At 40.3% G+C, this 12,968-nt stretch overlaps 1 protein-coding gene across 1 annotated transcript in view; it reads left to right on the top strand.

The window, feature by feature from the left end:
• LOC145450077 (uncharacterized) overlaps positions 1-12,968 on the top strand; it is a 75,965-nt gene that overhangs the window by 28,821 nt on the left and 34,176 nt on the right. Inside the window, exons 44-52 of the mRNA XM_080328556.1 lie at positions 316-702; positions 761-866; positions 4,808-4,917; positions 4,981-5,261; positions 10,088-10,197; positions 10,259-10,400; positions 10,595-10,787; positions 11,120-11,316; positions 11,375-11,522. Coding sequence (XP_080184682.1) covers positions 316-702; positions 761-866; positions 4,808-4,917; positions 4,981-5,261; positions 10,088-10,197; positions 10,259-10,400; positions 10,595-10,787; positions 11,120-11,316; positions 11,375-11,522 — 1,674 coding nt within the window. The remainder of the gene's footprint in view (positions 1-315; positions 703-760; positions 867-4,807; positions 4,918-4,980; positions 5,262-10,087; positions 10,198-10,258; positions 10,401-10,594; positions 10,788-11,119; positions 11,317-11,374; positions 11,523-12,968) is intronic.

The following is a 12,968-nucleotide window of genomic DNA, read 5'->3' as shown; positions in this document are numbered from 1 at the left end:
GGGATAATGTGCCCTCTTCCATAGATGTCACGTCCCAATGAATATAAACCATCATGCCCCTCCAAAACTTTCATCATAGATACGCCCATGATTTTGTGATTCAGTGGTCAGACACCAGCCACGTTGCTTAACGATTGTGCTGATCATGAGTGAATTGGCCGGCCTCAAGCATAGAATGATAAAATCATTGTGATTGGTGCTTGATGTATAGCGTGCTTAGAATTTAGCACTGTTCCATGATAATTCACTTTTAAGTTGCAGATCCTGCCCTGGTATTGCATGTTACAGATGAATTGTATAATTTATTTTTAACAGGTGATAATGTTTCACACATTGCCTATTTCATCAGAGATTCCGTGGTTGCTGAAAACGTCACATTCGATATGAATAGCAGCTTCACTTTTTCTGTCTGGTTTATGGATCATGATAGCAAGGGCGGGATACTGGTATCATACGTGGACTCTGGAAAATTAATTTTCAGTATCGAACTGATCATCGCTACAAATACAATATTAGTTTTTCATTGTGGACAAGAATATTTATATCATTCATACGCATTTGACCTTGCACACCATGTCCCTAGTTGGCACAATATTGTCATCGTGCATCACCTTAATGAGGCTTTCATGATGTATTTCGATGGCGCACGCCTGTATAATGATCATGACGATGAATTTCGATATAATTGCGAAGGAACGTCAGGTTTGATGACGATTTATACTTCCAACATCGATCAAAAATGATAGTTATGCCTTTGCAGGGATGTTGATTCTGCTTCCCCATATCACCATTGCAGACTCTGACCCTGGGAAGTATATCATCTTCATTGATATGTGGAGTTTTCCATTACAAGAGCATGTTGTGAGGTATTTGTATATTGGTTATATAAGTACTTGCTATACTTTTTAGATATTTTGAATTTTTGTGCGAGCCAATGTTCATATTATGGTTGATAACAGGCAATATCGAATTAGAATTGTGAACCAAGTTTTACTGTAGCTAGAGTCGGTTTTGTATCAACTGACTTAGAGATCAACAGCTCTTATTAGTGACACAGTTGTGATCTTTTGAGTAACACATTTTTAAGTGCTGTTATTTTTGCTTGAGTGACGGAATTGTTATATTTTAAGGGATATATTTAATAGTGCTATTTCATCTGTTTTAGTGACAGGCAGTGTTGGGGTCAAGTCACTAGCTTCGAGTCACGAGTCATGTCGAGTCATTGCACATTTTGACTCGAGTCAAGTCAATCGATGTTCAAAGGTGACTCGAGTCAAGTCAAGTCACTCGTTTTTTGGAGGTGACTCGAGTCAAGTCAAGTCACGATTCAAGTCATATCGAATTTTCGAAGCATGAGGGATGATGCAAAGTCAATCCATTTTGCTAACTAGGTGAAGGACAGACGAATTGGCCTTTATCTTGAAACAAATAACGGATGTAAAGTTAAATATACATGCAAAAAGGTGTTGAACTGCTAATCAAATATGTGAGTGACTGTATAGCTTCATGCTACAGTCTGTTATTATCAGAATCCGCCAATATGGAGGATCGAATACGAAGCCTCGAGAAGTTGAACAAATTTATGTGATACAATACACTACCATCCCATCTACACATCCGTGAGAATATAAACACATAAACTATATTCGTCCGATTTAAATCATACAAGAGTGTTGGTAAAGGTAAGCACTGCGCAATGTAAGCACTGAGCCGTATACGAAACAAAGATACGTTGTTATTAGATTATTCTTCTGCTACTACGACAACGTAACCTGTATGACAATGGAGGATCAGTGAAACGTACAATCCGTGAATGACTGGTTGCTCTCACAAGTGACACCAGCGTATCGCGAACAAACCGAACGTACACAAGATAGGGTGATTTAATCGACATCGTTTACTTAACGACTTGGAATTGACGCGTGAATTTTGCTCCGAGTCACGAGTCAATCCACATTTCTGAAGCGCCGAGTCAAGTCAAGTCATAAGAAAAAGTTGACTCGAGTCAAGTCATGACTCGAGTTATCCCAACACTGGTGACAGGTCATCCGAGTGACGGATGTATAGTTGAATCATATTGTCCTATATGGTGTGGACACAAAGAAATCTCACAGGTCAGTGAAATTGGTCTACGTCACACTTTCCATTTAGTAAAAGGCAATTTTGACAATAATTTCTGACCGGCTTGCCGAGCATTAAATTTGATAAAACGGCTATCAATGGAAAGCTGCCACGGTACGGATGCATCACAATACCAAACTCCGTTACAATGCAACATTCGAGGCTGATTTTGGGGAGTTCCAGGACCACGAGCAGATTAAAATTTATATTTTCGCAATCCATATTGCGGTAGCTTTCGATTGATACTTGTTTTATCAAATTTAATGCGCGGTAAGCCTGTCAGAAATTACCGTCAAATTGCCTTTGACCAAATGGAACGTGTGAGATAGACCAATTTCACTGGGCCCTGAGATTTGCTTGTGTCCACACCATATAGGACAATATTGTTGAATAGTATATTCATATATTGAATTGAACACGAATATTTTCGGCTGATACACGTCATTGGGACTACTAGAGAATTGGAAAGAACATTGTATGTCAACAATCGTTTATCAAAATATGACGTCACCAAAATGAAAGTGTGCCTTGGAGTCCGCTTTTATCACAATACGCCAACCAAGTCTGACGACAAAAGGAGTCGCGTACCATCTAAAAATAGTATATTGAGCTTAAGCGCTCTCTTCGCCCTGATTATTCGAAATTTCATGCCGTGACTTCATATTTTGTCATAAGATTGTTGATATACCATATTATTTCCCATTCTCTGCTAGTTGCTTACAATTACCCCTGACAAGTGTCAGCTGAAAATCTTCGGGTTCAATTGAATATGCACCACATATACCATTCAATTGCATATTGAAGTTCTGTACCTCCAAGAAGATCTTCAGATATATACCGTAGTTGTTTCGAGTGACATATTGTTCTATAACCTAATCCAATCGCTATTCCTAACACTCCAGGGGTGGGCAAACTATGGCCCGCGGGCCGCATGCGGCCCGCAACGACGTTCTGTGCGGCCCGCGACAGTCAAAACAAACTTATTAAAAATATTGATAAAATGCGTACTGAAATCGAATTAATGCAGAGACTTGAATAAACTTTTTCTTAGTATATTTCACCATAATAATTGAAAGGCAGTGGTTGTCAAACTGAGGGTGAGCCCCCATTGGGGGCATGAAAGCATCTGAAAGGGGGACGCGAAGCTGGGCTTGACCGAAATTTTTTTCGCGCTTGGCGCGGTTTACATACAATTCATTATTGTTGATCTGTATTTAGTCTGAATTTCATATTTAAAAATTCCTCATCCACAATCGTAACCTTCCATGACATCAAACTATTCGTTAGGTTTGCTAGCATCCTGGTTGCGTTTTGTGATATGACGATAAGAGGGGGGGACGCGAAATCTTTTACCATCACAAGGGGGGTGTGTCTTGAAAAGTTTGAGAACCACTGTTCTAAGATAAATACTTGCTCTATTACTGTTCATATTCAATTTCTGACGCGACATCCCGATCCCAAGGCCCACGCAGTTATTATTATTATTATTATTAATACACTTTTACAGTGGCGCGTATCGCCTGTTTTAGGCCTTGTGCGCCACGACAGTACATTTCTTAAAGTCCAGTGTCTCTTCTTTTCGTAATGAGGACGACTTTTTACTTCCACGCTCACTCCCACTCTTCATTCACTCTCGTTTTTCGTGCGTCCACTTTCAGGTCTTTGCTGCCGACTTTCGAGCTCGGCTCACTCTTCTTCTGGGCTTTGTCAAGACGCTGCGTTAACAGCGAGGTCGGCGACGAGGAGCCCAGATAATCCTCCGACACGTAGAAACATGGCAGAGCCGAGACTCGTACCAGTAACCATTGGTGTCGTGACTGCAGTGTTTAACCAACTGCGCCACTCGCTTCCCGCCCACACAGTTTGAAAGGTTTCAACTGCTAAACATCACAGAAATCCAAAACGAGATTGACATAATTCGGATCACGGGTATAATTTCAGATTGGCCACTCCAGTTTTCATTATTTCAGTGATGTGCTTATAAAAACGAATAGCGCGTGTCTTCGTTCTCTGTATGCGTAGATTTAAGGTATTTATTTTTTATCTACACACAGTAGAAGCGTGTTTGAAGCTAACATTGTTATGATGCTGTCAGCATTGTGTGTCCTGGAACTGTACCAAAAGTGGAATTAGCAAATACATGGACAGATCGCTGCTCAGTGCTCACAGATTCAAATTTCAATCCTGTTCTAAGAATCGGGACAACCGACTTTCATCTCTATAGTTTTGCCAAATTGGTTATTGAGGTAGACCAGCCTATGAAATCTCGCCAGTTTCTGACGCGTATACAATATCATCAGAGCCATGTTCGGTTTGTTTTAAATAAGCATTATCTCCATGTCATCACTATATAATCAAATACCAATATTGCGTTTTGGTGTATAATCCGAATTTTATAGGTGCGGCCCGCGATTGGATTCAGATGTTGAATGCGGCCCGCGAGCTCAAAAGTTTGCCCACCCCTGCACTAGACCCGCAGCTAACGCTGACTCATCATTGACATTTCTTATCGGCATCCTCAAATAAAGTGGAAATGAACTGAACTTGAAATACTATTTGTCACTTAAATGAACATCGTCTGCATAGTCACTCAAGTGAAATGCACTTCCCTAACGTACTGATTGTTTCATGAATTCTTCTTTAATTTGTACTCTATGTTCAATTATTCATTTATCTGTTTTCCTAGAAACCAATTTTCAAAGACAGCAATATTTGGTGATGTCGTATCGTCCAAATTTGTCGGAATCAGAAATTGGGACTACCAGACTATCATTCCGTCGGGGTTAAAACATTTAAGTATGTCACTTAAATACGGTTGCGATCTTAATGGGAAATATCGTGATTACTGATTTTCGACAGATTTCTGGTCACGTTACAGCGATTTGACCTTCACCCTTTCTGCTCAAACATCTTCTGGGAGATATGAAGATCTCGTAATGCCAAACGACTCGGACTGGTCGCATCGATTTCTAGCAATAAATCGATCCGATTACATCACACCGTGCACCTTATCAAAAATTCAACATTTAGAGGAGACGTGCAGCTACTCCAATTCATTTCAATTATCATTGACCTTGGGAAGATGCAAAATTTCGCTTCAAAAACGAAACGACATGTCCCGTGAATTTCTTCTTTATCCTGTGAGTAACATTGCCGACTTTAATCTGCACGGTAAGCCACGGTAGGTTCTTGATTTACTTTTTCATTTCTAGTATTATTCGTTGTGGGACGCAATAGCTTATCGTTTGGCATCGTTATCGGCGCTTATTTGATATACCCCCTATATCAGTGATTCTCAACCTTTTTCACCTCATGGACCAATAAATTTGCAAAAGATATCTGGCGGACTGGTGAACTTTCAAAAATTGAAATTAACCCAAAATGTGACAGTGACATTTAGACATTCAGAGGGTTTGATCGTGATCAATTAAGTTCATGATTATATCCATGTGATTTTATGGTAGCGAGTCATATGGTTGTAGGTAAAATTGCCTTGTCCAGATAAACGTGCTACCACCGAGAGTCGTTTATAGTCTTCCCCGTTGGCCGTCGGCATAACTGACCACACAAACTCGAATAATATTCTTCTCTTCGACATATCGAGAGAAGAAGCGTTTCAGAGTCGAACCAAGCACCTTGCAGTGCTACCTTGCTACCTCGCCCACTACCAACAGATGTAGGCTACTCTACCAATTCAATGCGCCACACGAAAACACCTGACAGCTGCTAAACCAGTCATTCATGAAATCCTTGCTGGAAGAGTACTTTGTCTGCCTACCCCCAAAAACAATGGTCTTGGGCCGCGACAGTGCGTTAAGCCAAACTTCACCCCAGACCCCACAGTTGGATGTATGTTTTCACCTGTACTTGTGTGCACATTCATTCTACTCTGTGATCGCATTTGTCATGTGAAGTACCGACTGCCAGGACAGCGAGATTCGGCGCCAGCCATATAGGCGCCTATGGACGATTAGACATATATATGTATATATCAAAGTTTGCGTCACACCTTTCGGCAGGGTTGTAACCAAGTCACAAGGCTCCGAGTCACAAGTCAATCTCACGTTTATAGTTTCTGACTCGAGTCAAGTCGAGTCCTTTACAATTCACCCCCAAGTCAAGTCCGAGTCCAAGTAACCGAGAAGAGGGTCTAGTCCGGGTCATTCCGAGTCCAAGTCAATGTGTTGACCGGTCAGTTTTCAGTAAAAGTCTTGTTAAACCCACTTTTCATAACTTTGTTTGGTGATATCGAATGTTTCGCATTTATAATATACTGATTTTATCAGTTTCTGGTCGCATTTTCAAGTACCACTACCAATAGACGTAATCCCAATAGTGTGGTTGTAAAATGTTGAAAAAAGTTTCCAAAAACAATTACTCCATGATTTATGTTCATTTGCAAAATAATTGGGGGCTCCGTTCAAGTTCTCCAATTGGTGGTTTGGAGTGCTGAAGTTACGGTCCTGCTCAAAATGAATGAATCGTAAACGGGTGATCACGTAATCTGCGCTGTTTAGCTAGTCAACTGGCACCGTCAAAAGTTTTCATGTTATATTTATATTTCCAATGGACCAGCTTTAAATATATTGCATGTTGAAATTTGAAGGTATTTGTAATATACCTGAGGAACCGGCAAAAAAGTCGTCATGGACTTGTGTTTGAGAACCACTGCCCTATATCGAAAAAATGTTCCTAATTGGGAACACTTGATCGCTATGGGGGTATATTGAAGAAACGCCTCTTTATCTGCACAAGCATGACAAAGTAATAAAGAGCACATACAGAAGTACCTACCTTGAGTTTAAGCTGCATCATTCCTAATAACCGAACCCAACCGACAATCAGAATAACAATGTGAAAAGATATCCATAATCCATAACCTTGTCAAAGGGAAATATTAATTTACGCCCACCCAAAAGCAACCTAACTAATAGATCTATCGACTACTCATGATCTATCATCTGGAATGCATTGCCACAACATATCCGCTAATTGCCTTATAATAGATTTATAAAAGAGCTACTGTACTTAATTACCTTTTGTCGTCATACTAGCACTGTTGCCCTACCTCGCCGAGACCCTTGCTACATTGAGTGGCTACCATCTTTTAATTTTTCTTTTTTAATTTCCTATTTTAACTAACATTTGTTACTGCCAGCATGTGTAGAGAAAAATCTACCTGTTTGATGAGGGTGTGATCAGATTAGTTGACCTTCAAGGTTGTATTGATCATTCCAGAGACGTGCGGTGAGGTTCATGGCTGGTGAGGCACCGACTCCATCCCACCACATACGTAATTACCTAATAAACATACACAAACATGTGAATGACAAGAGAAACGGGTGGGCGAGAGCGTTTTCTTTGCACTTTGTTAGCCGTTGCAGTTGCACATTCTACAATGCGTACATATTGCTCAACGAAAAGTATGATACGAAGAGCACAAAAATATTCTATTTAAGATCATAATTTTGGATTTATATTCTTTATTGCCCGTTGCTCGCCTGATATCCTTTTTCAATATGGAAATGGACTGTGGACACTGTTTCAGCTACATCATTCAGACATCATTTAGGCTGGAAAATCTGGGTTAGATTGATGATTTTGAATTGGGATGCAGATTTCCTTGGATTAAGAATCGCAAATCTACACGGTTAGCTGATTAAGTTAGCGACCTGTTTCTTATCACATTAGCCATCTTCACACGCAGTCCATCTAGGCTGCTAGTCGCCATCGGTTCCAAGCGGTGTCTTACAAAGGCTAGAAGTGGGTAGTGCTACATGTCGGCAAATAAAAATATGGAATCACAACATAGAATATCGACCTGGTGTAAATGACTATTGCAGTCGAAAACACTATAACGTCCATAAACAACGACAACGAAGGATATGTAAGTATAGCTATCACATACCACAATTTAAGGTTATAGGTATGGGTGGAAAATGCATATCAGCTACATCAGTAAGAGAATGTATTTGCTCCGTAGCTATTAGGCCTCTGTAGTGGCCGTCGCTACAAGACTGTTGGTTTCCAAAATCGATAGGGCGTTTCACTGCGCTGCGATTGTCCGATTGTTGACGAATAGTGCATGAGGCAGATTCGATTGTGCCTCACCTGGCTATTGTTTCTCTGTGATTGCATTGTCTGTAGTAAAGCCGAATGTCACGTTCCTTGGCGATTTTGAGGGGTTTGTGGTGTTCTGACACTGTTAATATTTGGATTTTATGAATCAGTGCGACGATAGCATTTGATTGATACGAGTTATTATGAATTCCGAGCTGTTTATGATGAATTGCATTGGCGCTGATGAGGCACGACCCGCTTGTGTCTCACCTGTGCCCTGTGCCTCAGCTCTCTTTCGCGCTGTATTTTTGAATAATAATTATGAAAATTGATGATGCTGCCTCACTTGCCTCATTTGACCGCACGTCACTGGATCAGTCCTATCTGATACTGAATACTGTGCATGTGTATTTCTGTACCACCATTATTGCTGTATGTTTGTTATGTATTTCGGTTGGATGAGAATTAAAGACTCTCTAACCATAAACCAGCAAAGCTTAACTGTTGTTTTCATCTCTTCGAACATGCGCTATGTGCAATGACATGCAAGATGATAAGCAAGGCACGATGCAATGCCATGAACAGATAGAACAGTGTCTAACATTTACCTTGGCCTACTTACATAGTCTAAATTCCTGACATAATATTGACATTGCTCATTGGCATTGTATGCATCCCTTTATGAACATCGACGTTGGGGAAACATCCATATGTATATCAATCACTATTTTCAAACTGCAAACTGTTAAAGAGCCACTTATCTAACTTGGCAGGTGCTGTATGCCACAAGATTGCAATGCCACAACTGTCATAGTGAGCAATCTCTATGGCTCCATAATCCCTAAAGCCTGGATTCTTTAAGTGGTATCATTTTGTGTCGCAACGGCACCAGAGCAATCTTTTAATATGTATGTAATATTTGTTAAATCTCTTGCTACAAAAAATATCTTCACGTCTATCGCGATTTCCTGTGGTTAGCTTGTACAATGTAGCCTACATATCCAGGCCATTGTGTTAGGTACAATAGCCAATAAGCGACGGATGTAAAAAAGTTGTTGTTAAAATATGGCTTGATCATGAAAATGTGTAGATCTCTGTATAACACAATATGGTTTGAATTTATAAGATTTGTCCAACATTGGTTCTCTGAAAAAACACCGTTTGGATGGGACGGTTAAGAGAAGGTTCAAAACAATGAAATATGCATGTTCTGACTTCGCACACCAATACCCCTGCAACATTTTCATGCTGAGTATGATTGAATTGAAGTAATTCATTCATGATTATTTTGTGTATCTTATATAAAATTATATCAATAAGTCTTGCCATCATGTCTATCAACTGCTAGAAAGCCGACATGCGAATACCTGAGTGATTCGATTCTGAATCCCGTATTACGTATTACGCTTCGAGTCGAGTATTTGAATATCACTCATTATGACGTCACAACAGAATGTACAATGTCAAAGTTCAAATATGTGCCTTTTATGCCACCACAGAGAACATAATGCCTGTTATCCGTCACAATAAAGATACTTCGGTGTTTTTCGACCATACCGATTTCATTGGACTTCTTGAGAATTTTGTGGGATGATCATGACTTCGGAAATGTGTTATTTCCAGTAACTTTCGTAGCTTTGTACTATGTCTCGTATGCTGCGACACGGCCAATCAAGATTTCAAGGCCTCCTCGGCGGTAAATAAATGGTATTGAAACTAGAATTCTTGTTGGTAAATTAGCTTGCAGTTGCGAGGAGCGTATAATTTCAATACTCGAAAAATCTTCTTTTACTACTCGACTCGAATCATTAAAATTACTGCTCGATTCAGATTCGAGTACTCGAATCATTGTGCCCAGCCCTATTCATTAGTGTGTATGCTAGTCAACTTGTCTTCATCTGCTCAGGTTAACTTGGGGAATGGTTCGTATGGCATAACCATAGCCATACAGAAGAAATTGGTACTATTTCCTTCACCCTATGTCAAATATACAACAACTATCGAGCAACCTACTGGGTAAGCTTTCCGTTCTATTGTCATCCTCCTGATTTTAATTATCGCAATCATGTACTTCAAGGAACGAAACGTCAATCGCGAGTAAAAATGACCAAATATTAATGCAGTTGAATGCATATCCCTGTTGGGTGTCGGAAGACATACCTGGTGACTCCACTTATAGGAGACATCATACTCATATAACACGAAGCTGTTTACGGAGGGTGAGCATTATTATGTGCCATTTACCTTACTACATTTTTTTTTTCGTTGCTTTCAATACCAGATGAAATTTCTAGTTCAGTCGTCGAGTTATCAAACATTGTGTATTCAATATGGGTACTGCTATATGCCTTGACTGATTATTCTGATAAATATTGCCGACTTACAGTACTGACTTTGAACACGCATTTCTTAGGAGTGGGAGGCAGTGGGATGCGTAGTGCCATTATTTCAGTACGGCTCATTCTTCGACTACCTCGTCGAGAAATGGCGGCGTCCCGGTGTCAGCGGGGGAATCGGACTGTCGCATATCACTGAGCTTTTCCATTTCGCGAAATACAAAGCGAAAAATTCCGATATCAAGTACTATCGGGTGTGTTTTGGCGGGTGTGAGTATTCGAAATATTGTTACAACTAGATGTTTTATGAGACTTCCTCCGTCTTCCACTACTTTATTTTAGTCACTTCTAAGTTTGTTTCATAAAAGTAGTTTTTGAATAGGTTTTGCGTCATATTTGTGATTGAAATTGTCTCAACAACCTGGCAAAATAACTTGTATTACAGCAGCCGGATATTTTTTCAATGAGTGTGACTCTGAATTTCGTTTTGTCATATCTTGGAAATCTATACTTTTTCTTGTAATTGAGTATCAATTTACTGCAACCTGATATGCAATGCTTACTAATTTCATCACTTCTGGTTATCAAAATGTTTGGTTCAGACACTGTGCGGTTGCTCAGAATGACGCGTAGACTGAATACTATATCGTCGATACTTCCTACTGAATCTGTGCGCTCCGGCCTATTGGAATATTATGACGATCATTTCGGATGGGGTATAGTTTGTGCAAATCAAATACTGGACGAGAATTTCGGCAAGGTGGCATGCACTCAGCTTGGCTACGGTGGATTGGAAAAAGTAGTGTTGCTACCAAGAGAAAAGCTTGAGATTCATGGTATATCTTTTGCCACGACAGATTGTGCATGTCAGTGTATCGGATACGTATAGAATTACAATGAAGAATCCTGTTTGTTTTGGAAACGAAGCATCCTTGGATGACTGCAGACAAGATCCTGCCAAGGATTGCGAGCACACACGGGCTGTGCACATCACGTGTAAAGCAGGTGAAAATATGCTCATGATCAAATATCATCGTTACTAGTGTAAAAAGCGCTAGGTGTAGTAAAATAGAAAAAGAATTCAATATTAATTGATGAGCTGGGATTACGATTGGTCATATCAGCAGCCAGATGCTGTTGGTGATGACTAGGCAGTGGCGGCTCGTCCTATAGGGCAACTGGGGCATTGCCCCACCTAAAATTCTGTTCAATAACAATTCTTTACCATTTGTAGACGCACGCCAATCTATATATACCGAAATCACAGCGAAAATGGTATTCTTCTGTCCTTTCGCTTGTAAATGCCCATATATAGCGAAGTCTCTGCGAAAATCGAATTCTCTTCTGTGTTTTCGCTTTGCGAATGCCTAGCCGGGGCATGCCCCGGTAGCGCTCATAACAAGCTTTCACTGTCTATTCTCTCAAAGCCGCGCACAATAAAGAAACGGTGATTTACTCTCTCCTATTCATAAAATTACCGAGCAACCGGGGCACAATAGCTCTGTGCCCCGAAGGTGTGATGTAACAATCGTATCTATAGCTGAACTCGGTAACCGTCATATGCGTTTAGTCGACCTTTGCTGGTATAGGTCGATTTTGATGGTGTTTCACAACATGAAAACTCTTGAAACTTGGTATGTCATGTCGTGATGGTGGTATTTAATACTGCCCCAAGTTTCAGGGTTTCTACTTAAAGTTTAGGGTAGTAATTCCGTTTCCGAAGTTGAGTGTGTGCTGATCCGTCATGTATCGCAAAAATATTTTACTTAAAAGCCGGTATTGGTATCCATTGATTTTGACGATGTTCAATACTGAGATCGGTTATGACATTTGGCACGGTAAGTCTTAATGTTAGTATCAAACGCTGTACCGAGTTTAAAGTTTGTCACTGAACTGTGTTAATGGTAATTTCGTTTCCTAATTCGAGTGAGAGCTGACTCGTCATTTATCGCTAACAGATTATACGTAAAGCCGGTATTGGTCTCTATTGATTTTAACGATGCTCCTTACCTAGATCCGTCATAAGCTTTTGCACGGTATGTCTTGATTTTAGTATCGAACGCTGTGCCAAGTCTCAAGGTTGACACTTAATGATTAGGGCAGTAATTTCGTTTTCAAGGTCGAGTAAGGTAGAGTAGAGATGTGCTCCGATCTGACACTTTAGCCTACAACGCATTGCGGATTTCATGCAAAAGCCGGTGTATCTGCGGTAACGTTAACTGAGATGATGATATCAGAGAGAGAGAGAGAGAGTCTTTATTTTCATCAAACCAAAATACATAACACACGGCAGTGGTGGTGGTACAGAAAATATGCATGCACAGTATTCGGTATTAGATAGGAATGATCGATAAGACCGTGAAGGTCATCTAGTCTGATCACACCAGCATCAAACAGGTACACTTGACTCTAAACCAGTGATTCCCAACCGCGGCCCTGAGGGCCGCATGC

Source organism: Botryllus schlosseri, chromosome 11 (assembly GCF_051294905.1).
Source record: "Botryllus schlosseri isolate E-star chromosome 11, Bs_hap1, whole genome shotgun sequence".
Lineage (NCBI taxonomy): Eukaryota > Metazoa > Chordata > Ascidiacea > Stolidobranchia > Styelidae > Botryllus > Botryllus schlosseri.
This window is presented reverse-complemented; position numbering and strand designations above follow the sequence as displayed.